The sequence below is a fragment of the Pinus tabuliformis genome, chromosome 9, assembly GCF_031772625.1.
Source record: "Pinus tabuliformis cultivar Carrire ecotype Pingquan chromosome 9, CPIR1, whole genome shotgun sequence".
NCBI lineage: Eukaryota > Viridiplantae > Streptophyta > Pinopsida > Pinales > Pinaceae > Pinus > Pinus tabuliformis.
Window position 1 is genome coordinate 698986798 of NC_142307.1, and position 26903 is coordinate 699013700.

The window sequence follows — 26903 nt, forward strand, 5'->3', positions numbered from 1 at the left end:
CTGACTGTTTTTGGATGAAGGGAATGTTATTGTGCATTCTTCTCTGAACAGTGGTTCTATGAAAGAACTTTGTGTTGCGATCCCCCTCCTTCAGCCACCTAACCCTTGACTTTTGTTTCCAATAAATTTCTTCCTGCTTCCTTCTGTTCTCCAACTGGCTATGGATGAGGCGTTCCTGCTCCAAGGTGGCCTCCGAGTGTCCTGCAACAATGACCCTTTGGTGAAGAGTTTCCAGGTCCTGAGTGAGCTTTTGCTGCTCTTTGAAAATGTTTCCAAAGGTTTCCCTGTTCCACCTTTTCAATTGCTCTTTGAGAAATCTTAACTTTTGCTGGAATTGATACATCTTTGATCCCTCTGGGGGAGTGTATGAGGCCCATGAGGTTTTCACAAAATCCCTGAAAGTAGGATGCGTGAGCCAAAAACCTTCGAATCGAAAGGGTCGTTTGGTTAGATTACCTGGCCGTTGCCATTGTAGTGCTATTGGCCAATGGTCCGAACCGGAGTGAGCGAGAATGGTTGCTGAGAAGTCCCCTCCTAAGTGGACCGCATTGTCAGAAAGTAGAAAGCGATCCAATTTTGAGGCTATCTGGTGTTTGCCCGCCCTGCGATTGCTCCAAGTAAAGGTTCCATTGCAAAACGGCATGTCTATGAGTGAGGTCGCTTGGATGAAGTCCTTGAAGTGACTGTCTTCTTGCTCCAATCTGCGTCTGCCTCCCAGCTTCTCTTCAGTTTTAGTTATCATATTGAAATCCCCAGCTACGAGCCAGAGTGGGTATTTTCTGCTGTTGCTAAGAGTTTCAATTGTGTCTAGAAGCGCTGTCTTTCTTCCGGCGTCTTGTGGGAAGTAAACATTTGACAGATTCCCAAAGATATTGGTGCCCAAGATATGAAAGGTTGCCTGAATAAAGTGGTGCGCCGCATGAAAATCCGAGAGGGAAACCGCCTGGGTGTTCCATGCTATAGCTAGACCTCCTGAGGCCCCGGAGGCATCTACTGCTACCGATCTGCAGCCAGGCCAGGCTTTCGAGAGAATGCTGCCTAGCGTTGTAGTGTTGCACTTGGTTTCTTGGAGAAAGCACAGATGTGGCTTTTCCTTTTTTAGCATATATTTTAACATCCTGAGTTTGCCGGGACTATTAAGCCCTCTTATATTCCATGATACCAGCTTCATCATTAACTATTGATGGAGGGTTTGTAGTACTTTGTCAACTGTGCATATCTGCCTGAATCCACCAGGATTTTCCCGATCTCTATAGTCCTTTGCAGATCAGTCTTTCTGCCTCTTTTCTTTGAGTCTTTTGTGCGTGGACTTCCGTCCCATTGACTGCCTGATTGTATGCCAAGTTGGCTTTGATAATAAGCTCGAGAAATGACCATTTCGAGCTTGTTGAGTTGGAGTTCTGGTATTGCATCGTACGCTTTTTTTTTACAAGCTATTTCCAGCTCTAGGAGGTCTAAGCCGTGCATATCGATACTCTCGGGCTCTTCATCCATGACTTGCACTTGATCGCTTTCTTCAGTGCTGATCTCATGGTTCTGGGGGCGTTCCGATGTTCCGTCAACCTCCATTTCTTTGATGATTTCCGGAGAATCTTTCTGATCCCGTTTGAGAATAGAAGGGGGGATGACATGTGAGGAGGATTTGGGGGGGGGATGCAATGGAGGGGAAGGCGACGAGGAGGACGGGTGATCATGATTGGCTTCAGCGCTGTGAGGCTGATTCTCAGAGGCCTGGCCAAGAACGTCAAAGCTGTTCTTGGTTACTGGGCCATGAGACTTAGGGGGCTGGGGTCTGAACCCATTTTGGGGTTTTTTGTGAGAACGCTTCTTGCTTGTGACTTTGATGAAGCCATCCTGGGCAGGGGAGGCAGAGGAGTCGGGAGAGCTATTTTGGGTGTTTTGAGGACAATCCCTAAAAAGATGACCAAGGGTATGGCACTTACGGCAGCGAAAAGGAACATGCTCGTAGTCAAGAGTCTGGATCCATTCCTCATCCCGGTGAGCAAGAGTGACCGATTCAGGTAGGGCTTCATTGAGACGGATAAAAACACAAATTCGGGCATAGGAGGTAAACTTACGAGACTTGGTTTCTTCCGCTGCTTTGATATATTCACCCACCCCATCTCCTATCCTTTTGAGAGCTTCCTCCTCCCAATATTCATCCGGGAGAGAGTATAATCGAATCCAGACCGGTGCCCAGGTTAGATCTTCCTTGTCTGGATTGAATCTGGGTATCCAATCCCTCAGATACAATCCGGCCGAGTTAAAAAAGTATGGCCCTCCCACTAATATTCGATGCTTGTCCTCCAAGCAGTAGAATATTGCCGTGAAGAAACCCTTCGGCCCAAGCTGTAGCGTGACATCCCCCTTCGGTTTCCATTTCGCCGCTATCCATCCATTCAGAGCTTTCTCGGTAGGCCAGAACCCTATGAACTTCCCGATGAGGGCATGATCTCGCATAAACTCGATTCTTCTGTCTATCAAGTCTCCTGGCAGCTCGATGCGTGGTCTTTCTTTGGCAACTGGTCTGCAGGTTGATGAGGTGACCTTCAGACCTTCTTCTGGCTTTTCAGTACCCTGCTGAGGATTGTTGTCATCTTCCTTACGATTTCCACTTCCTTTGTTGTCGTTTTGGGGTATTTTCCCCCCGTTCAGGACCTCTCCATCCACTGACCCGAATACGACGCTTTGCGCCGGATCTGGCTGCGTCGGGGAGGGCTCTGACGCCCCCCCCTGCGGCTGGGTCATTGTGAGCCCCTGGCACTCTGCAGATCTGAGCCGCTGCAGCGATCTTTCCTCTACAGAGATGAACTTGACTGGGTTACTGTCGGCGCCGTCGAAGGAACAATAAGAGCACTAGCAGAACCCTAGCTCTCCAAAATTGTGAGATCTTATCTCGATCCACCCATTACAGTTGAAAGGTGGAAGAAAACAAAATAAAAATTTAATTTTACAATTAGATTTTACCATATACAAACATTCATTATTTTTTACAATAAAAAATGATGGTATTCACCCATGGTTTTTTGTAACCCATGGTATTTGAAATATAATGAAAGTGTATGACTCTAGGTAAAAAGACACTAGTAAATAATATAAATACATGCCTTCAACATTGTAAAAGCCATGGAGTTTCACATGATGTAGTCTTATGACATCATTACCTTTTGATAAAAATAATTAATCTCTTTTCATATTACTTTTTTCTTTACATTGTTTCTTTTATGCACTTGCAATGTTTTCTACTATCAATATTTAGACTCATTCCTCAGATAACTTAGATCACTCGGTTTACAATTAATCAAAACTTTATCATTTATATATATATATATATGTGTGTGTGTGTGTGTGTGTGTGTGTGTGTGGTTCATGGCCCTAGAGATCAGTGACTTGCTACATCAACATAATATTGTTCCAAGTAGATCCACCCTGAGGGATCACAACTCGCTAGCTCAAACAAAAAACTTGACCCCATAGTGTCGAGAGAATTAAACCCGTAACCCGTTAATATTTGAGGTCACGAGTTCAATTCTCTTGACATTATCGGGGTCAGGTTCCGTGTTTGAGCTTGCAGGAAGCGATCCCTTTGGTTGGATCTTCCTAGAACAATATTCCATGGACATGAGAGAGAGAGAGAATTGATATTGAAATTGTTTGAATTCTTAGTGGGCTAGACCAAGAAAAATGGGAACATAACCCAAGATATTATAGAATTGCAAATAACCACTTATGTAATCAAAACAGAATAACATATAATAAAATATATTACAAAAATTAGAATGAATGATGGTAATAAGCATGATATCTTTACAAAATAGTGAAAATAATTTAATTAAATTATTGTAATTGAAATATACAATTTAATACAATAAATAAAAAAATTTGGATTAAAAGAAAAATGGTATTTACAATAAAATATACAAATATTCATATAATATTGAAGAAGACAAAATAAAAAGTAAATCACGGTATAGTAAAATCAGATGAAAATCCTTCATTGAGTTCATTCAAAAAAATTGTTTAGACATATTGAATCAATATCAATACATATCAAAATTTTGGACGGGTAGCTCTTTACAACTGACAATGCTTAGTGACAGCAAGAGTCAAATGAAAGTAGTAAAGAACCAAAACAAAGCTCAAGCCTCACTGAAATCGGTTCAGATAGAAAGCTTCTAGACATTGGTATGGCTACTGCAAAAGTATCAATGATCAACCATGATAGAGAAGCAATGGCACTAAACACTCATGAATGACCAAAAATACCTTCAACATACCTTCAACGGTAAGAGAAGAACTTGATAACCATGTTGGTTGCTACTTTTTAAATGAACACCTGTTTCACCAAATCGATTAGACTCAATATATCTAAATCAAAACAAATAAATCTTCTTAAAGCTAAAGAAATAACACTAAATCATACCAATCTCTATGTAAAAGTTAGAGCTTGTTTTCCTTCTCAAACTGAGATATATATGTAAAAAGTTGTTGCAATGAATCTAAAAAATCGTTATCCTTTAACTAATTTTATAATCAACTCTATCACTCAACTTTTCCCAATAATTATCCCAAGACAAGAAGGAAAATCAAAATAAAAAAATTGAAATTTCTAAAAAGTAGATGGTTGGCCACATCACTCATTAGAAAAGGAGGATCCACTTTCCATTTTAGCATTTTTTAATTTGAATTTCAAAATATTTTAAATACCATAATGCATGACCCATCACCTTGTAGCTCCCACACATGCAGGTCTTAAAAAATAGCACAACCATCAAATGAGGTGGTTGCACATTAGGGTGTGGGTCCAAAGGAGAATGAGGTATCACATGTGAAATTGAGGGTAAATAAAACTATGAATTTCTAAATTTGAAATATATTTTTATATTTAAATAATTAAAAAAATAGATTAAAAAAAATCAATAATATTTATAATTAATGATGTCAACACATTCCTATGTTATTAATTTATTTGAATGCCAACCAGTGTTATTTCACAATTATATCACTTTATGTGTCTTTTTTATACTTGGAAAAATATCACTTTATGCGTCTTTTTTATACTCGGGAAAATATATATATATCTTTTTCTTTTTCTTTTTTTTTCTTAAGCAAGAGTTGTACCTTCAATTCCATTAAATCAACCAAAAATTACATTATTTACATAGTTCACCAAACAGAGTGGTGAAAGGCAGAAAGAGAAAACCTATGACAACAAGGCTCTCTAACCGCAAAAAGTACTCGCAAAACCTTTGAAAGCCGACAAAAAAAATAAACGACGAGGGTCATTGTGGACAAGAACCCACCCCACTAAGACCCACGCCAACAAGCTCTTGACCAGCCACAATAACAAAGTTGTCCGCTAGCCTAACTGAACCCAACGTCGGAGATGCAAAATGGTCCCACCAAACCAAACGTGCAATCCTATCCATTGATCAGGCCCGCCAAGATTGGACAGCTATGGTGAACATTGCTTGCCCAAAATGAACGAGGTTTATCGTGCAATGAGGGTGGTTTTCCGACCCAGCCCTCGTCCACGTGTCCGTTGATGTATGGTATCGCTGCCGAGTGAACAAAAATCGTTTTTGCGTTAAAAGCGGTGCGATCGCACCCATAGCACTCCAGCAATGGTTTAACCCCCAGTCCCACTAAACCAAACGTGCAATCATGTTCATTGATCGGGCCCGCCAAGATCGGACAACTATGGTGAATATCGCTCGCCCAAAATAAGCGAGGTTTATCGTGCAATGAGGGTGGTTTTCCGACCCAGCCCTCATCCACATGTCCGTTGATGTATGGTATCGCTGCCGAGTGAACAAAAACCGCTTTTGCGTTAAAAGCGGTGCGATCACGCCCATACCACTCCAGAAGTGGTTTATCCTCCCGACCCTGTAAAGAATGGAGATTTGCCGCCAGAACAGAACCAACAGTTAAAACACTCAACCATTTACCAAACTGCGCACAACCCATCGCCCGCCTTCGGAGATTTTCAGTGTTTGTGAAAACCATAGTTGCAGGGACCGTCCCATGCGATTCAACTGCCCTAGACCTGTTTGACCAAAAGGAGAATCCTGCATCAGTCTTCTTATTGCGGATTGTCTTCCTTGGTGTTGTTCTCATTCACTTTTTTATCCTCTTCCACCTGGTTATGGCAGAGTTCTTTTAGTTCACTCTGTGGCATAGCTAGCCAGCCCATCGAAAGTTTTCTATCCCTGCATGTAACACCTTGATTGGCCAGAATGTCCGCCAATTTGTTGGCGTTTCTGCGCACATGAGTGAATGTGAGTGTGCGTAGTCCTTGAATATGAACCTGTATTTTCTGGAGCACCCTTATTAACCTCCAGTGTTTTGTGACTTTTCTCGGCCTCGTTCCATGGCTGATTTTCTTGGCCGCATTGATAAACAACTCTGAATCAGCTTCTATTATCACATTCTGACAGTTGTCCTGTTTCAGAGAATCTAAGCATTGCTCCAAAGCCATTAATTCCGTCGTGTTGTTGGTGGCTTTTCCTAAATGACAATGGAAGAGGGAGATGATGCTTCCAATTTCATCCCGTAGAATTCCTCCAAAGCTAGCAATTCCAGGGTTATCTTTTGAAGCACCATCAATGTTGTACTTCAGAAAACCTTTTGGAGGGGGTTTCTAGTATTTCTTGACCATTTCCCTCATGCCTGTTTTCCTATCTATACCTTGTGGAGTGAACCCTTCCAAGTCTAACAACCTGAGAATTCTCAAATCTGTTTCTGAGGGAGAATTCTTGGGGAGATCCCTGACAGTTGTGCCTACTGTCTCTTTTAACTGTTTCAAGATCTATTACAATAGTCGGAGAGAGGAATTCTTCTCTTCTTTGAAGATTCTTTTGTTTCTTTCTTTCCACACATTCCATATTATGAAGCTTGGTAAGAGAGCCTAGGCCGAGTTAAGGACTTCATTGTCTGAGACCTTATTCCTCCAACTGTTTAGGGTGTTAGTGATATAATTTTTGTCTCTGTCAGACTGATTAAAGATGGTGGCAAAGTAATCCCATAACCCGAAGGTGAAACTGCAACTGTTGAGAAGATGTTTCATTGTCTCCTCTTGAGCTTCACAGAGTTGGCATCTGGAGGGCCCTAGCATCCCCCTCTTTCTAATGTTGTCCCAGGTTAAGATTTTTCTGTGGTTAACCAGCCACATAAAGAGTTTGATCTTCATCCAGCTCTTGCTTCTCCAAAGTTTCTGCCAAATTCTGTCTGGATCTTGGGACTCTTGCCCTAAGAGAATATCTTTAGCTTCCTTAATGTTGAAGTTGCCCTCTTTGTTGTTACCCCATCTTAGTTGGTCCTGCCCTTCAGTGACAAGAATCATTCTCTGATCCAACATCCTCTTTAGGGTCTCGGCTCTACTGTCAATTATTTTGTCCCCTCTGCTAGCTATTTTTTTCCACACTCTCCATTTTCCAGTATTGTGATTATGATCCCAGAAGTCCTTTACCTTTACTAGTCCTTGGTTATCTGTCTCATGCTTGAGGCTCAAAAAATCCTCTCTCAAGAGTGTTGGCTCTTGTTGCCACTTATCCTCCCAGAATAGTGCCTAATCTCCATTTCTAATTTCCCAGAAACTGTTTTTTTGAACCACCTCTCTATTCTCCCAGGCCTTGTTCCAAATGGGAGAGCCCTTTATATTTCCAGACAATCTTATTAGCTTAGAATATTGCCAAGAGATGGCATATTTTTCCTTCCAGATGTTTACCCATTGATCTTTAGGATCTTTAACCCACCGCCACCAAAGCTTGGCTCCAAGAGCCTTATTGAGAATCTCTGGATCATCTAGTCCTAGTCCTCCTTAGTTCTTATGTTTATAGATTTTTTCCCATGAAACTAAAGCCCATTTTTTCCTAGTTTCCTCCTTGCCCCAAATAAAATCTCTTTGTATATTTCTCAATTGTTGTAAGACTCCTTTTGGAACTGGGAGAGAAGAAAGCATAAAGACTGGGATAGCTTGGAGCACAGCTTTTGTAAGGACTAGTCTGCTAGCTAGATTTAAAGATCTGATCGTCCATTTTTTGACCTTATCTTGCATCTTGTTGATTAACTGTTCCCAAATTCTCTTATGCAAAGGTTTCGCTGTTAGAGGAACTCCCAGATACTTGAAGGGGAGGGATTCTCTTTGAAAGCCAAGAATTCTGGAGATATTTCTCTGAATGGCAATGTGGGTGTTGAAGAAGAAAATTTTTGATTTGGAAAGATTGACTTCCATGATACTTGTTGCCATAGCAAAGTCATTCAAGAATTGTTTGTAGGCAAGCGCTTCCTTGATTGTGGGAATTCCCTGTAACATGGTATCATCAACAAACTGTTGATGGGTCAGAGCTTGAACATTCTCCAATAGTTGGAGTCCTTTAATTTTGCCCATTACTTTAGCATGCTTAATGGACCTTCCAAGCCCTTCCATCATGAGGATGAAAAGAAAAGGAGAGAGCGGGTCACCATGTTTGCGACTTCTAGAAGGAAGAAAAATTTCAGAGGGGGATCCATTAACTAAAATTGAGGAGTTGGAGGACGTCACAAGGGCCATGACCCATCTGATCCAATTGTGATCAAAACCATACGCCGTGAGCACTTTCCTGATATATGTCCAGTTTACTTTGTCATAAGCTTTGGCTATGTCCAATTGCATTATCATACCTACTTTCCTCCTGCTTGTTAACGAGTGAACTACTTCATGAGCTTGAATGATGTTATCTAGAATTTGTCTGCCTTCAACATACCCCGATTGTTCACCCGAAACAAGCGAAGGCATCAAAGGTTTGAGTCTGTTGGCCACCACCTTGGAAATTATTTTGTAAACTACGTTGCATAAGGCTATGGGCATGTACTTCTATGGCGTTTGAGCATTTTCCTGTTTTGAAATAAGGGCAATGAAAGAGGTGTTGAGAGCTTTCGAAACCGATCTGTTCAGCCTGGAATCTTCCACTACCCTTACAATATCCTTTTTGATTATGTCCCAACAAGATTTGAAGAAATCCGCATTAAATCCATGCGGACCTGGAGCTTTGCCGTTTTGAATTTCTTTGAGTACCTCACTGACCTCCTTTTCAGTTATAGGTTTATTTAAATTACAGTTGTCCTCTTTAGATACTAGCTTAGGTATGTGTTTAGTGAAGTCCTTGATGAAAGGTTCCCTTATTAAGAAGTTTTCCTGGGCAATACCTCTGAAGTGTCTAACTAACACCGCTTCTATTTCTTCATGGGATTGATGGATCTGCCCATCCTCATACTTGATTGAGGAGATCCTATTATGGGTCCTGTTAGCTATCGTGGATCTATGGAAAAATTTAGTGTTACGCTCCCCTTCCTTTAGCCATTGAACTCTAGATTTTTGTCTCCAAAAAATTTCCTCTTGTTTACATAACTGTTCCCATTCTTGATGATGTTTCTCTACCTGATCATTTTTGTTCTTATCAAATCCTTCCTTGATCAAAGCTTGGCTGAGCTCCCGGATTTTATTTTCAACAGATTTCTTGTCTGCAAAAATGTTTCCAAATTCATTCTTGTTCCAATCTTTTAGTTTCATCTTGATGTGCTTTAATCTTTTGTGTAGCAGGAACATTGAAGATCCCTGAAACTGCAGATCTTCCACCCACCATTTCTCAATGTTGCTTCTGAAATCTGGGTGTGAAAGCCAAATATTTTCAAATCTGAAAGGTCGGTTTCTTGGGGTGCCTATGCCCTTGATCTCCATTTGAACCGGCCAGTGATCTGAGCCTCCAAAAGGTAGAATTTCTGTAATTATTTCCTTGTTTAAAAGCATGAGATCCTCTGAGATCATAAATCTATCTAGCTTGGAGGCTACCTGGGAATCCCCTCCTCTTTTATTATTCCATGTGCAGAGGCCATTATTCGTCTCAATGTCTTGTTTTCTGAAAAGTCTTGGAAGGATGAGGAGTCTTTGTTTAGAGCTCTTGTGCCCCCTTTTTTCTCTGAGAGGGACCTGATCATATTGAAGTCTCCTCCAATGATCCATGGTAACCCTTTATGTCTGGCCCGTAGATCCACCAAGGAGTCTATAACTCCAATTTTGTCATCTAATCTTTGAGGGCCGTAAACATTCGTAACTAGAAAAGTGTCCCTGTCTCCTACCGGCTGTATGACCACTGATAAGTAATTCCTTGATGCCTCCGCATCGATTATTCCAATCTTCATTGGGTTCCAGAGGGTGAGGATACCCCCCGCTGTGTTTTCCGCTTTAACTTCTAGAAACTCAAATCTACTGAGCCATTTGCTATGAATTTGTCTTAACTTTTGAATAGAGCATTTCGCTTCTTGGATAAAAATTATATCCGGGGTTGTTTGCTTCATTCTGTTATTCAAAATTCTCTATTTTCTCTTGCTTCCTAGACCCCTAATATTCCAAGTTGAGAACTTCATGATCAAAGATTGGTGAAGGAGTAACTGGTTAGATCTTTCATCTTACCTGAGTCTACCATGAGTTTTCCGCATTCCATCAGAAGCTCATTCTGCTTTTTCCTTCCTCTTTTCTTTCCAGGATATCTCGGTGCGAGCCCCGGAGTTATTTTTACTGCTTTCACTCCTTCATTCCTCTGTTTATCAGTGTTGTTTACTTCCTCCAAACCCTTGGCCTGAGTTTTCCATAGGAATAACTGCTGAATTCTAATGATCTCTTCTTGTGGTATTGATTCTACCCCACTTGTAGTTCCCTGATGTAAGAACCCTTCTAGATCTAGGTTTTCTCTGTCCAGAATCTCCTGTAGCTCATTGTCTTCCATTTCCATCTCACTCTGGTTCATCTCCTGATCCATTTCCAGTTCTGAAACACACATCATTTTTCCTTTCTGTTTTTCATTTTCCTGCGTTTGTTCATTATCTTCTTCCTTTTCCCTCCTTTCATATCCTTCCTTCCTTCATCACTTGCTCTTCTCCTACTGTTTCTTCTTCCTCTTTAAGAACTTGGAACTGATTCCGACTGGCCTTTTGACCTCCCACTTGGTGTTGTTTTGGCCCTTTTTTGTTGTTTTTTCCTTTGTGAACTACTTTTTGAAAACTGTCTGTATCTTTCATTGTGTTAGTGTTTCCTTTGTTTTCTGCTTTGCTAAGAGGAAAGTCTCTTAAAAGGTGCCCGTGTTCATGGCAGCTACGACATCTAAATGGAATATGCTCGTAGTCTACTGTCTGTACCCATTCTTCATCCAAGACCTCCAAGATAACTTCATCCGGAAGAGCTCTGGATAGATCCATCTCCACGCGATCCTAGCAAAGGATGTATATTTTCTCCTCCTAGTGGCTTCAGCAGCTTTGACAAACCTCCCTAATTTATTGCCTATGGCAGCTAGTGATTCTATTTGCCAATAATCAAGAGGTAGAGAGTAGAGTCTTACCCATACCGGCACTGAAGTGAAGGTTTCCTTCTCCGGAACGAAATTCATCTTCCATGGCCTCATATAGAGCCCTGCTGTTGCATAAAAGTAGGGTCCGCCTTCAAACACTCTGTCTTTATCCTCAATGTTGGTGAACACCACAGTAAAGAAACCCTTGGACCCTAGATGAAGATCAATGCTTCCTTTAGGTTTCCAGTGGTATCTGATCCAAGATTGTAATGCTTTTTCAGTGGGCCATAGTCCCATGAATTTGCATATGATTGCATAAGTCTGCATGTGCTCCCTGTGCGCCTGCAGCTCAGGATTATTTAAAACTACTCTTGGAGTGAATTCAGCCTTGGGTTTACACGGTCCCTTTCGATTTTTGTCTTTTGTTCCTTGTTTTTTGGCCCTTTCCTCCTTGTCTTTTGTGCTATCATTCTCCGTCGATATGGGTTCCTCTGCTTCCTCTTCCCTGTTTTTCCTTCCATCCTCCGCATTACTCCTGCCTATATCCAAAGGTTTTTTGCTATTGTTGACCACCGCTGCTTTGTAGGTGGAGCCCCCTCCTCTATGCCCATCCATGGAAAAAAATCCTCGTCTCATTGAAACCCTATCTGCTTCCGCTGTGCCTCCGCCGCCCTCCGAGCATACTCAAAAAAAATATCACTTTATACAACTATTGCACTTAATAAAATGAAAAACATAACTTTATACAACTATTACACTTAATAAAATAAAATAACAAAATAAACAAAATATATCACTTTATACCACTTTATACAACCATGGTTCCTCTCTCCAACATGTTAACATGTTACACTACATTGTATTCAAGATATGTACACTACATGTATTAATAAAAGATGATGTATTTGGTTCATGAAAAAAGAAAACAAGGAAGGTTGCTAAGGCAGCAAGTCCCTGCCACCAAAGTAGCATATACCGAGTTGGAAAAGACACAGGTGCCACCAAAGCAGCATATACCGAGTTGGAAAAGACGCGGGTGGGGCTAACATGCATGATATACATGTCTTGCATGCATGCTATTTCTGGTATGTCGCTCTAATGTTCCTCTCCTAAACACGACGAGTCGATTGGCACGACGGCTTGCATGTTGAACAGGTGCACCCTCTGAAAATGTTATGTCGACTTTCAAAGCTAGTGACTTGTTTAGTTGCAGAATGAGCTAAGAATGAGTCTGTTACAACGCTTGCTACAGACCTGCGAAGATAAAGCCGAGATAATGCCAGATTCAGTATGATAAATCTATTGACCGCAGCGCCGGTTGGAAGCTCAAAGCGTTTCGTTGGAGTTTAGGCTTTGGGAACTTGGAGTACAGTTCCAAACTTGATGGCTCTCACTATTGGTGTTCATCGTAAGAAAGAGAGGAGATATTCTTCAGCACTTCAATGACGCTGAAGCATTTAATTATAATGGCATTCAGAATCGTGAATTCTCTGTTGCTTCTGGCGTTTTTAGGACCTGCATTGGCGCAAAACAGCCTGCAGGTTGGATTCTACCATAAGCCGGAATTTCGTGCTCGGGAACAGGCCGAGTGACGGGGGTATTGTTTGGCTGGCCGAGTGGACGATGGGTCTGGGGGTCGAGTCCCTTGCTCAGCAATTTTCTTTTGATGTGTGTGTTCCAGTAGTTCTTTATCTCGTTGTCCGTCCGTCCGGGCAATCTCCCTGCAATTAAAGACCACCTGCACAGTTTCACAGACTGATTAGAAATCACTTCGATCAGAAACTGAGACTTCAAAAGTGAGATTTTCATGACAGATTCAGCTTTAAAAGGAAATCCATTGCAGCAACAACGGAGATAAAATGACATACTTGTTGCCAACGAAGGAGTGGAGTTTGATGATGAGCTCGTCTTCTTCTTCTGTGAAGCTTCCACACTTCAGTTCGGGACGCAGGTAGTTTATCCATCGCAGTTTGCAGCTCTTGCCTTCGCAAGTAGAATCGATTGTGCGCAGAGTAATCACAAGTCACTTTGCTACCGACAAATCTCTTCCTACTGCCCTCCTGCGCATGCATTTTCATGACTGTTTCGTAAAGGTAAGCGTGCACTTCTCTGGAAATCATAGTCTCCTTTAAATTCAGGATTTATAAATATAAATTGAATGGTGTGGAATTAATAAATATATATGTTGTTGAAGGGCTCTGATGGATCAATTCTGATTGATAGCGTGGGCAATAACGTATTAGAGAAAGAAGCAGGCCCCAACCTAACTGTGAGAGGATTTGAGATAATCGATGAAGCAAAAGCCAAGCTTGAAAGTGCATGCCCCGGCGTTGTGTCGTGTGCTGATATTGTTGCACTTGCTACCAGAGACGTCGTATTCTAGGTATATTCCAGGAACACCAAATTTGAGATTTTTTAAGCGTATTTTGATTTTAGTTCAATAGTTGAAGTGGAATGGCGGTCAACCGGGTACACAATAAAAATTGTTGCTGAACTGAAACCGTGGGTAAGTGCTTGCCTACCCTATTTTCTTTTCATATTTCCTAATAGTGATTGAATCCCCAAATAAGAAATCTGTCTGAAATTGAAAAAATATGGAAAAAAATCACTGCATCGTGAAACGATTCACTTGAAGCTACTGCTTATGCGTATGAATTTGTTACAAGAAAGCGATATAACTCGAAAAAAAAAAATTTGATGAAAGGAAGGAAGGATTCTTAACAGTAATATATACATCCAGAAGCGAGAAGCAACGAGAGATTTAACAAAATCAGAAGAACAGGGAGCTCAACAAAAAAATTGACCTGACTGATATTTGTTGGTTTCTCTGGCCGACTGTTCTGTGTTCGTAATTGTAATAGCGTTGTCTTCACTGCTGCTTATGGCCGAAATGGAAGCGAAATCCAAGCGCTGGTAACGGTGAAAATACAACAAAGTCCGATGAATGAATGGATGCTTCTTAATCTCTTAATGTAGTTATGCATATCGATCTGGATATGCCTGTTCTGTAGACACCGCAACATGCAGAGCATCTGTTCTATAGACACCACAACAGCATGCATGCAGAGTGACACATTGCAACAGTGGCAATTTCAGTAATCCTTACCCCGCGTGATATCAACCAGTTCAGCTTCGTGATAACTCAAATGCAATAAGAGCTAGCATTTTATATTGCCAGATTAATGTTAGCATTAATCAACAGCTCCGAAAAATGAATGAGAAAGACCCAGGAAAATGCAAGATAATATATGGTTGGAGAGCCTCTGCCTTGGGAAGAGGCCAAATAAGACCATAAACCACTATGATCTAAAAACCCTTTTTATACTCGATAAACGGGCACGTTCAAGCAGGTGAACTAATGTTAAGTACATCGGAAACGATTACTATAGTCCTTGGCCATTGCCAGATGGCAAGGACTAATAAGTTTCATCTCAAAACTAGCGAATCATTATCTAATACAAAGCTAATTATGCTTGTCAATCATTATGCTTCGCAATATTCTGGGAAGGAACAAAGTTGAGGCCGAGTTGAGGCTAAATGCATTTTCGCACCAGGGGTTGCAGTTCACTGCAAGTGAGACATGTATTAACTGGGCCACATGTATTTTCACACTAGGAGTGGCAAGTGCATTGATTTTGTATAGAATTTCTAACTTGACACCATTGTTATTGTTCCAGCACAGATTATCAAACATGCAACTATAAGCTGTTTAAAATTAAAGCGAATAAAGTTATAAATAAAAAATAAAAAATAAAAACAATTATAATAAATAAAAAAAATTATAAAATTTTATAGGTCAACGTAAGTCGCCATCAAAAAATGGACTATATTATATCCATCGAATTCCTAAATATTCGGAGAGCCCAAATTTTATTCTAAAAAATTAAAAATTATTTAACATTATTGACCAACTCATAGCTGGTCAGCGCAATATCTAATGCGTAATCCGGTCGAGGGCGACACGGATAATAATTATATGTAGGCTTTAATTTTTTTAGTAGGGGAAAAATTCTCCACCCTCCTCCTCATTCACATAGAACACAGTGGGTCTTCAACACTTTCACCTCATCGAGATTCGATCTTTTGACTCAGTTATCTCCGCAGAGCTCTGAAACAAGCCATGCTAAAAAGCCTTATTCGCACTGTAAAACATAACGAATTTATACTATATATTTACGAAACCCTTACTTCACTGCCAATTTTGTTTTTGTCGGAGGGTTTAGATTTTTAAAATCATGTAAAGACTTCGCTTAACGGGAACCAAAATTCAAACCTCGTGTGCAACCATTAATGATATTTAAATCTATCTTTTGGTTTTTTATATATTTAAATTATAAAAATATAAAATATATTATTTTTGGTTTTTTATATATTTAAATTATATAAATATAAAATTTATTATCTTTTGGTTTTTTTATACATTTAAATGTCAAAATATAAAATTCATTTAAATGTTAAAATATAAAATTCATTAAAATTATATTAATTATTATTTAATATTTATTATACTGGATTAATTTTAGGTGACTGAATTTATATACTTAATTTTTTTTTTTCAATTATAGTACTTTTAAACTAATTTATCATTTTTATGATTTTAAGCATTTTAATATACAACCTTCTTTATTTACAATGTATGTTCTAAAATTAAAAAGGAAATCATATTTTATATGGAAAAGTGAACATTTGATTTTATGTGATAAGGCGTTTCACTTTGTAAAGTTCATGTTCTAATGGGATGTTGTAAATGCTCTAGGTTTTTAAGATGTATTGGATTATATTAATGCTTTCTTAGTTGTTCACTTTCTTTGTTCCGCATGTTATTTGGTAGTCATAAGTGTTACCTTATCCTCAATTATTAAGTTCCCTACAACTTATTGACATCGATTGTGGCTATTTAAAAGGCTCCTCATTCTATAATGGCCTCCCTCTTCTTGTAATGACCAAATCCTCCTCTGTGTCACATCAATCCCAATGATGTCATCTCAAGCAAGCATATGAGAGGCTTAATCATAGTGTTGACCTCAAATTCAAATGCAAAAGCAATAGATGTTTCTTCTATTATGGGGAATGAAGTGTTGGAGTGGCAATGTTGAACCAAATGTTTGAATTGCATTCATTCATGTAGTGCAACAATTAAGGCCACACATGCCTAGGCAAGTCCTCCATTTTGGCTTTGATATGGGCGACCATAATGGGTTTGCTAATTCAACTACTTATGATGATTGTGGACATCGCTGCAAAGCATCATTTTATGGAGCTTTAAGGCTGGAGTACATATTGGTCTTAAGGATCACATTGCAGTTAATAATAGTTATTTCTCTCATGAAGGTTAAGATTCAGAAGGTTATGAGCAACCCAATTGCAATTAAGGTGCATGCTCATGTATTCATTTCCCTTTGGAGAGGCATAGTTATCACTTCTCTCCATTGTTTTGGATCTAGTTCAATCAAGTGCTAAGATGGATATTTGGGTTGGTACCCTTGTCTTTATGTTTAAGTTTGCAAGAATATAGTGTATTGAGTATCTTTGTACTTTACCTCTCTTCTAACAATACAACAATGCTCTTTACAATAAAGATTAGGGCACTTCACACTGCATTCTATCCTAGTAACATTTATTTTCAAGATCCATGGCATACAATTTCTTGGTGCACTTTTCATCCCACAGCCTCTTGCTTAAACTCTCATGCACATAATGAGGTGACTTTTGAATATACCCACTACTTCATGAATGGTAGGTCCAACTCTTAATTTGACCAACCATCCCCTAAGAAGATGAGAAAATTACACTAGATGACTTATTTTTCTTTCAAGCTGTTTTCCATTCAAAATCCTCCCACATCCAAAATGGTTAATCTAAATAAAATAATCTTATTTTATAGAATCTTCTTTCATATTTTTTAAAATTTGTTGCCACACTTCAAGTTTGTAGGGTATGTTTTGCTATCATAATTTCTTCCTATTCTAATTATTATGGATTATGCTCATTTATGTCTGAATATATATCAAAGACTTGCTCTAAGGATGGAAATATCTAAAGTCAATGAAAATATTGTGGCCAAAAATTTATAAAACCCCTTACATTCAAACCACTAAATTTCAACTATCATGAAATTCAAATCTGTGGAGAGATTTGATATTATTATCCATATTCATTTTTGTTGAAGGGTTTATAAGAGATGAAAAAGAAGCATGAAACAAAACAAAAATGAAAAACCCTAAAATATGTGCATGCTAAGGTAGAAAACATTAAGTGTCATTCAAGGTTATTTATTTAATTTTTATATGAAATTGTTGTACTTTGTGATAATATTTTTAAATCACTAACTGATTCGTGGCTAAAGGTAGGTCCTATTTAGATTGCTTATTACAATAATGAAAATTTCATTTACATGGATATTTGGAGAATCCCGACCCTATAATTAATGCTAAGCTTTTAATATCACACACATTCAAACGCTATAAAAAAAAGTTGAGTGTTGTAGGATGTATTATTATGCTCCCACAACATTTATCTTCCTTTTGCAAATCAAAAAGAATAAATTCCAATTCATGTCATATGCAAGGCCATCTCCAAAACCATAATTTTATATCGGTTGAATATCCCAAATTTATAATCAACAAAAAGAATTAAATAAAGTTTTACTGAATTCATTCAAAATTTCCATTATAATTTTATAATTATTTTATCATATTTATATATAAAAAAATCATCTAACTGATTATTATTTTTCAATCTTAAAACTTGCCTTAAATACAATTTAAAATAAAATTACAGTATAAAAGTAACATACTCTTCTTTTTCCACCAGGTAAAAATACATATTCCATAGGTCACAACTGCAGTCCTGAAAATTGGGAAGCTAAGAACAGAAATTGAGCCATTACATCGAAATAACCAAAGGTTTTTGGGTAACCTTACCCAAAAGCTGCCTTGTTCACAGCAAGGCGCAGAGGAAAATCTAACCTGACATGATTTTGATGACCAATAAGCTGTGCTAAATGATATTGTTGATCTGCCATGATCAGACTGTATCGTTCTGATGCGATAACAAATGATACTTACAACAGATGCACATGCATTGAATTACTTTAAATGGATTTATGAGGGTCATGGCGGTGGACCATCTGCTCGAAAAATTTCGTGATCTGCACATGCTTTGCTGTCCACATTTCCATCATTCTGGCCTCTTTAATCTCTGCATCTCTGTGTATTCGAGAAAGCTGCTCTCTGTAATCACTCTCTAATCTATCCAAATACGAATTTTCTTCTTCTCTGAGAGCCCGCACTTTAGACTCTATTTCCTCCATTTTTTCTCTGCGCTTGCGAGCTTTCTCGGCTTCAAGCTGCTGTTCAAGTCGTTTCAGTCTCCAACTAGTTTCCTTCTTGTGCACTGACCACGACTGTTGTCTCTCCTCCAATTCTCTGCAGTGCTGGAAGAACAAAGATATTTCCTGCATGATCACACCCTGACCTCCTGCAGCCTGATGGCTGGAAGCCGAATTGCTTGGATCCATAGAGGGCATTTGTACATGCGAGATTCCTCTATTTTTATCTTTAGCAGCTTCGGAATCTCCACTTACATTATTCTCGCTAGATTGTTTTGCAGTATCTTGCTTCCATGATGAACAGGCAGAAGCTGTGTTCGCGGACATCACTGGAGTGCTTGAAGATGGTGAAAGAGAAAGAGTTACAGAAGGAGAAGAGGAGGATGAGGGGCTGGACTTTGATAAGGGGCAAGAATGAAGAAAGGGTTCAGCCCCCGAGCCATGAGCTGAATTTGGCCTGTTCGACATCCATGGAGGAAGACACGGTGTAGGAGCTCCAAACGAGCAAGTAGTAGGTGTAGATGCAGATGGGATGGCGAAATGAATGAAATCTGGAGTTGAACTTGTTGGCATACTGAAACTAATGGGAGGAGGAAGCCCTGAAGGCATTGCAGCAATAGTTGGTAAATTACAGCCGCTAGAAGTAGCCAATTGCTTTTGCTTTTGCATGTATTTCTCTGCAAATGTCTCGAGAATATGATCATATTTACCTTCCTCAATTTTGGTAGCAGAATCTGCAATAGTTCTTTCGTTCCTGTCTTTTATCTTATCTTGCTTCTCTCTATAGACCTCCCACCATTTGCTCAGCCTCTTGGCAGTTGTTCCAGGCACTTGGGCTGCGATTTTCTTCCACCTGTTACCGTATTTTGCCTGAAGACTTATAACGAGACGCTGCTCGTCTTCTGATAAGAGCCCTTCTTGATCCCGGGCTTCAAGTAGTTCTTCCACCTCTCTGCACAGGATTTGGGACCTCTGTCCAGGGCTCTATTCATTCTTTCCGATATAAGGTTCCATTCTCGTGGCCCGTATCGCTTAACATAGGAAAGTAACAGAGAATCTTCTTCAGACCGCCACCTTTGCCGCTCCTTCATCTGTCCATTTCAGGGGGCTCCTCATCCTAATCAACTAAAATTACGATCATAACATCAAACCAAAACTAAGCATATCCATTGCTTGAAGATCTAAACAAAGATTTTCAACAAAGCACACTAGTCCACATATATCTCAGAGCTATGGAAGATAAAACGTAAAAGAAATTCGCGATATTTTAGCAAAATTAATCCTAAACCGAAAATCACAGAGAAATTATCTTGCAGAAGATGAGCAAGTAAAAGAAAGCTGAAAAATAGGCCGAGGCCGACAGAAACTAATCATAAAGACCAGATGCAGTATATGCAAATTTGTTTGCAGGCTATGCGGGGGTTAAAGAACGAGAGTAAAACGGCAGACTCAGTCTAAGAATCGCACTAAAACATTAAAAAACCCTAAAAGCCTTGAAAACCTAGAAGTTAAAACCATTTAAACGCAGTTTCTGACATAATCGATAGCCATTAATGAGTAAGACGCAGATATATAGGCTGCCATATTAAAAAGCAGAAGAGCGCATTTACACAGCAAGTGCTTACCGATTGACCGCCTGTCAAACTCAAATCATGGTGCCGTGAGCATTATAAACATATAATCCGTCTGAAATTTCCAACGAATGAACAGAAGAATGATAATTTAATCTAATCAGTGCTTCTCGAAAGCCAGGGAAGAAGAACAGCAAGAACAACTCGCAGACCAAAGCAACGAATAACTCTGAGGCCAAGAGTGCAAGAAGATGGGGATGAAATATATGACTGAAGAAGATTTAACTGATGGCAGACCGGCAAAGAAGGGCACGCGATTGAAAGGATATAAAAGAAGGGAAAAAGCATTCAAAGTACAGTGCATGCTTGCGAGATGCGATGCGCGGCAAGGGATAATGAATCGGTATTTCCGTCCATAGCCGACGCAGCGGGCAGAGGGCAGGGACCGACAGGTAGGAGGAAGATTTGATTTTTCCGTGATAATCGGGGCGGGGTCCATCGAAATTTGAATTTTCTTAGCCTCCGGGCCTTTCCATTGCCTTCTCCGTCGCCGCGGCCGTCGAAGCAGGCTCTGGCATTATACCTTTATGAATGCGACCTCTTAGGAATAACGATACGATAAATATGACGGAAATTTTAGGATTTATCAGAGCTTTATAGGGATTTAGGTTTTATTTCATGAATTTATTTAAAAGATTCTGTTAAATGTTGATAAGAGATTCATTCACTTATTTTCTTGAAAGGAGATTCATTCATTTTCTTGAATTTTATCATAACTGTAATTTATTGACTTACTGAATCACTGCACTTTGAATCAAATCCAAATCATCAATAAAATCTACGAAAGCTTCAAATTTAAAGAAAAAACTGACTTCTACTAACGTCAAAAAAGAATTCTCCACAACTGCGTACATCGGCATCTGACAATCACGAGTCACGGGCCTTTCGGTCTCCTTCCACTTCCTCTGTTACTAAATGTAGCGGTGGGCGGGAGAGTGGTAAAGTCGTCCTTCATTTGGAATCACGAGGCGGCCTGCCGCATGCGCAGAAGGCATGCCCGTGGCCCGGCGTCGGATGAGCGGGATGATCGATGTTCTACAGAAAAAGTCTGGCAATGGTAGACCCCATGGTTAGTGGAAAGGAGTGTCCGCGCCCGGGGCCGGATGCTCCGGAAGCGACTGAAGAGCGAAATGTGTGTGATTTCCGATGATTTCGCCGGGACGCACTCCCTCGCATCCTGCTCGACTCCCACGATAATCTGTTAGGCCGGTCACTTCCTCCTACGCCGCAGAGGATTTTGGTAATGCCCCACGACTTTGGGTGAATTTTGATTTCTGGAACACCAACGACATTGGAGTGGACTCTAAGCTATTTCACATGATTGGCCTTAAAAAAGTGGAAAACTGATCTCTGAATTTTTCATAAGTTGTACACCAACATATGAAAAAATAATGACGTTAGTTGCAAGAGTACAAGTATCTCTTCCACATGCATGGTTTTTCATGACAGATTATAAAATATAAAAATAAGTTTTGTATTCTATTTTGTTTTTATTTTTATCTTTTAAAGGGACAAAATTTAGTATAAAAAACATGACAAAGGGGACCACTTACATGGACAATGAATTCCCTTGATATAACCATTGGATGACTTATTCATTTAGATTAATTTTAATTATGTATTTGCTACTTATTTTGTAATCGATGGGATTTTATATATTAATTATGATTAATTTGAAGTATTTATTTTTTTCATAATTTTATAAAATATGAAATTTCATAGTTATTTTATTATAATTTTAAAATTAATTTATTATTATCAAAAATAAAATAAAATAAAATATTTATAATATAATTTTTAATTATATAAAATTGTTTATTATATTATAAAATTTAGATGGAGAAAATTTACATTTTTTTTAAATTATTAAGGAAGAAATTATTTTCTTAAAATATATATAAATGTTATTGTTATTGACGCTTACAACAAAAGTTTAGCTAGCAAGGCTTTGGATTGACGATGAATGATTGCAAATAGATCAGTGGTTCAAATTCCCATAGGTGTTTACCCCACATAAAAAATATTTACAAAAATTTAAATGTTATTATGTTTACAAGAGTTTAGATGGGAAGTTGCATTTACAAGAGTACATAAAGAAAATACACAATTAATATACACATAATTTTTATTCTTCACAAAATAATTATCAATTTTTGTATTTTTTTTCCTTCTCTTTAACCTCTTACCACTTCATTGAGAAGGGTCCAGATAAACTATGTGTAAGTTAGGATGCATTATATTAAGATTAGGGAATTGATTATTTTATTAAATTATATGAATCAATTTCATGATATTCTTTCCTTCTCTTTAACCTCTTACCACTTCAATGAGAAGGGTCCACATAAACTATTTGTAAGTTATTCGTAGAGAGAATTGATTATTTTATTGAATTATATGAATCAATTTCATGATATTCCTCTGTTTCATCCAAAAAGGCTTCAAAAATATCTAATGCCCTTAAAGGAAGAAATAATGGTATGCATATTGTCAACATTAGTTGTAGAGAAGGAATAGGTTCTTCCATCAACACTTGTGATTATTGATCTCCATGTGGATCATATTCATTTTCCATAAAACTCTTTTTTTTGTGGGCCTTTTTTCCTAAAAGGATGTAAACTAGCTTAAGGACATGCATATTGTAGATGGCCTCTAATATGAAATATATGGGGTCAAAATGCAGTATTCTCATAATTTAAGACTTGAGTTTGCTCAAAATTTCTCCATTTTAGAAGTACTTTGTTTGAAAGACCTTCGCTCAGGTCTATCTCAATGCAAATGTGATTATATGTATAGAATCTTACCCTAGCTCTCTAAAAAACCTAATATGATGTAAATCCTCAGAAGGTTCTCAATATTCTCAAACACTAAAATATGTTAGATTTATAATGAAAAATTCTAAAGAAAAATCTAAACATGCATTCTAGTAATTGTTGTTGAGTTAAAACTAGCATAGATCCATCTTAATTTTGGATATATCATGTACAAGGATCAAATCCTTCGAGGTGTCATCATTTATATAAGTTTTACACTTTGAAAAAGGTTTGCACCTCAAAGGATTTGATTCCTATTGGTGATCCAAGCGGATCTCGATGAATCACCACAATTACTAATTGTTTTCTATTGTTGGTGGTTTATAAGCCCATGGTTTTGGTAAACCATGGTATCCATAGTATTTGAAAGCTAGAAGAAAACAAAATAAAATTCTAAGACTAGGTAAAAATGTTTTTACCTTAGTCATTTATGATATTAACCCATGGGTTTTTGTAACCCATGATATTTAACCATGGTATTTGAAATATAACGAAAGTGTCAGGCTAGGTAAAAATGTACTCATAAATAATATAAATACATGTCTTCACCATTATAAAAGCCATGGAGCTTCTCATGATGTAGTCTTATGACATCTTTACCATTTGATAAAAATAATTAATTTTTTCATATTATTTTTTTCTCTGCATTGTTTCTTTTATACACTTGTGACATCTATTGTCAATATTTAGTCTTATTCCTTAGACAACTCAGATCAATGATATCAGAGCAATCTTCTCCTTGTCATTTCCCAAAGCATGTCCCCAACTAGGTCATGATATATAGAGTTGAATCTCAAGCTAGTTTCACTTGAGGACAACCACTCTCTCTAGCCCAATCAACCTCCCATGGAAGACTGAAAAGAGAAATGATGAAGTAGGAGATCCTATCAAGTTGTTGCTCGACGAGGCACTCACACATAAAAGGAATAAAATGATGGACATTTTTTCCTAGATCCTTTAACAATTGCCAATAATGGTCAAAGCACCTTCAACAAGAAACAATTTGGAGGTGTGACACCCTTCAAGGTACAAGTAAACCTTGACATCCCCTTATTTGAAGGCCAAACAGATGCAAATGCATTAGATAAATGGTTAAATATATTAGAGGTCTATTACTTTGTCCAACTCTTGAAAGCCCTCTTGAAAGCCCTTCCCCATGTTAAAGATTTGTGGGAAGGCTACTACGAGAGACACAATGGAGATGAGTTTTTGATGCTCAAGGCAAGACCCACTTGGTTTGCTTTTGTTGATTCCCTCAAGGAGGAACTCTACCCTATAGGAAACTATGATGGCCAATACATGAGATGGATAACTTTATGACAAGAGAGAGACTAAATAGTGCTATAGTGCAACAATATTTTCCATACCTTGCACTTAAAGCTGGGTATCAAAGACTGTTAGTGGAACTTGATTTTGAAGTACCATAGTGGTATACATAGTCACATCCAAACGAAGATGGATTTCCTAGACATCTCCTCACTAGAATTTGTTATCAATATGTTGTCAAACTAGAGTAGAAATTGAAGCAAAGGAATAAGGAGGAGTTTATATCTACGAATCCATTATAATGAAAGCTTGGAAAAGGAGGCCCTAATTCACCAAACAAAGGACAAAGCAAGGAGATCCAACCTCAATATAACCATAGCCCAAGTTGCAGGAAAAAAAGGTCATGGGAAGTCAAATAAGGACATTAAATAATGGTGTAAGGTCCACAAAATCCCATAGCACAAAATTGATGAATGTCACTTGAAAAAATCATTGTTGGTTGAGCTGAAAGAGGAAAAAAAATCCGACTAAGATTTTGATTCAAAAAAATATAAAGGAAAAGTTACAATCGATGCAGAACCCAATGCTACCATTGCAATTTTGAAGGGGAACGCCTCTTCTATTCATAGACATGGGTGAAGGGGATTGTACTACATTTCATTGTTAACAATGGGAGCCAAACGAACTTGATTTTAGCTAAGGTCATTAAGAGATTGAAGTTGTCGAAATTACTACACCCCAAACCCTACACCATTGGTTGGTTGAGCCATGGATAAGACATCCATGTTAGCTAGAAATATTGGTTGTCCTACAACATCAAGCCCTTCAAATATGAAAAACTGTGTGATGTACCTCACTCGAAGTTTGTGATCTTCTTCTAGGACAACCTTATATATCAAAACATTATGTTGTTTATGAGTCTCGACCCTATAGAGTCATTGTTACTTTGGGAGATTAACTCTCCAAGATACTAGAGGTAGTTTTGACTATGAGAAAGTCATTAATATTGACAAAAACAGTCCCAAAAAGTAGTCTCATACTTTCGAGTTTGTCCTTTTCATGGTTTTCCAAAAGGAGAATAAAAGGTTAGTTAAACCACCACAACTTGTGCACAAGATCCATCTACATAACATAAACATGTTGATAAGCTTGTAGAAGGGTTCAGATACATATTCACCTCACCTACAAGGGTGCCTCTACACTTCTAAGTAAAAAATTCACATACATGGGATGAAAGCCTTCCATATGGTCAGTGTGGCTACAATAGGGCTCTTCACAACTCTATTGCCCATGGCTCTTTTCAAACATGTTCGAGGTTCCAGCCAACGACCCCCATGGATGTCACTCTTATGACTACATCTTCACCAACAAAGTCCTCCTGTGCTTAGGATGAAGTAGATTGAGCATATCCAACACTTCCAACAACATGTTCATGTTGTCTTATAAAAAGCCAATGCCAATTACAAATAGCGACATGACTAACATCGGGTTCCACACAAGTTCAAGCTACAGTGATTCGAATCATGAACACCAAGACAAAGAATATGCACTAGTAGAGCATACAACTCTACCATGTTGTCAAAGCAGGGCAACTTCTTCACTAAGGCAAGTGGCTCACCAAGAGCCAAATTTAGCAAAATTTCCCCCATCTAATGAGGGAACTTGATGCAATGGAGACCAATATTGCTTCAATAATTATTTTATGTTATTTGTGGTTTACAAGCCCATGGTTTTGGTAAACCATGGGATCCACCCATGGTATTTGAAAGGTGGAAGAAAACAAATTAAAAATTTATTTTTACAATTAGATTGTACCATATACAAACATTCATTATTTTTTACAATAAAAAATTATGGTATTCACCCATGGTTTTTTTTGTAACCCATGGTATTTGAAATATAATGAAAGTGCATGACTCTAGGTAAAAGACACTAGTAAATAATATAAATACATGCCTTCAACATTGTAAAAGCCACGAAGTTTCACATGATGTAGTCTTATGACATCACTACCTTTTGATAAAAATAATTAAGCTCTTTTCATATTACTTTTTTCTTTACATTGTTTCTTTTATGCACTTGGAATGTTTTCTACTATTAATATTTAGTCTCATTCCTTAGATAACTTGGTTTACAATAAATCAAAACTCTTTCTATATATATATATATATATATATATATATATATATATATATATATATATATATATATATATATATTTATATATTGTTGGAAATAATACTGAGAGGGGGGGTGAATCAGTATTATCATATAAATAATTTAATTTTCAAAATTGATTTGTATACGCTACTTTAGCTTAGTGAACTAGCGTGTATACGCGACTGTACTTAATGCAACCAGCGTATATGCAGAGATCTTTTGATTTACCCAAATTATCATGCATTGAACTTTAACCAGTATATCAGGAATTCATTATATAGTGCAGTAAAAACAGAATAAAGCATCACAGTAAACAACACACATGAACACCAAGATATAAGGTGGAAACCCAATGTGGGTGAAAACCACCTGCTATTGTCATCTC

The 26903-nt window shown here is 38.2% G+C and overlaps 2 protein-coding genes across 2 annotated transcripts; one reads left to right on the top strand and one right to left on the bottom strand.

Moving 5' to 3' along the window:
* The first annotated feature begins 13387 nt into the window (after window positions 1–13387).
* On the top strand, window positions 13388–13704 carry LOC149150574 (peroxidase 28-like). Its single transcript, XM_089445630.1, has 2 exons — window positions 13388–13414; window positions 13516–13704. Exons 1-2 carry the CDS (start codon window positions 13388–13390, stop codon window positions 13702–13704), a joined length of 216 nt encoding a protein of 71 aa, XP_089301756.1.
* Window positions 13705–18103: 4399 nt separating this feature from the next.
* LOC149150575 (transcription factor AS1-like) lies at window positions 18104–20828 on the bottom strand. Its single transcript, XM_089446046.1, is given in 3 exon segments — window positions 18104–19562; window positions 19565–19768; window positions 20277–20828. Coding segments are annotated over 2 exon segments (1326 nt in total). The 5' UTR covers window positions 19743–19768; window positions 20277–20828; the 3' UTR covers window positions 18104–18414.
* Window positions 20829–26903: the final 6075 nt, after the last annotated feature.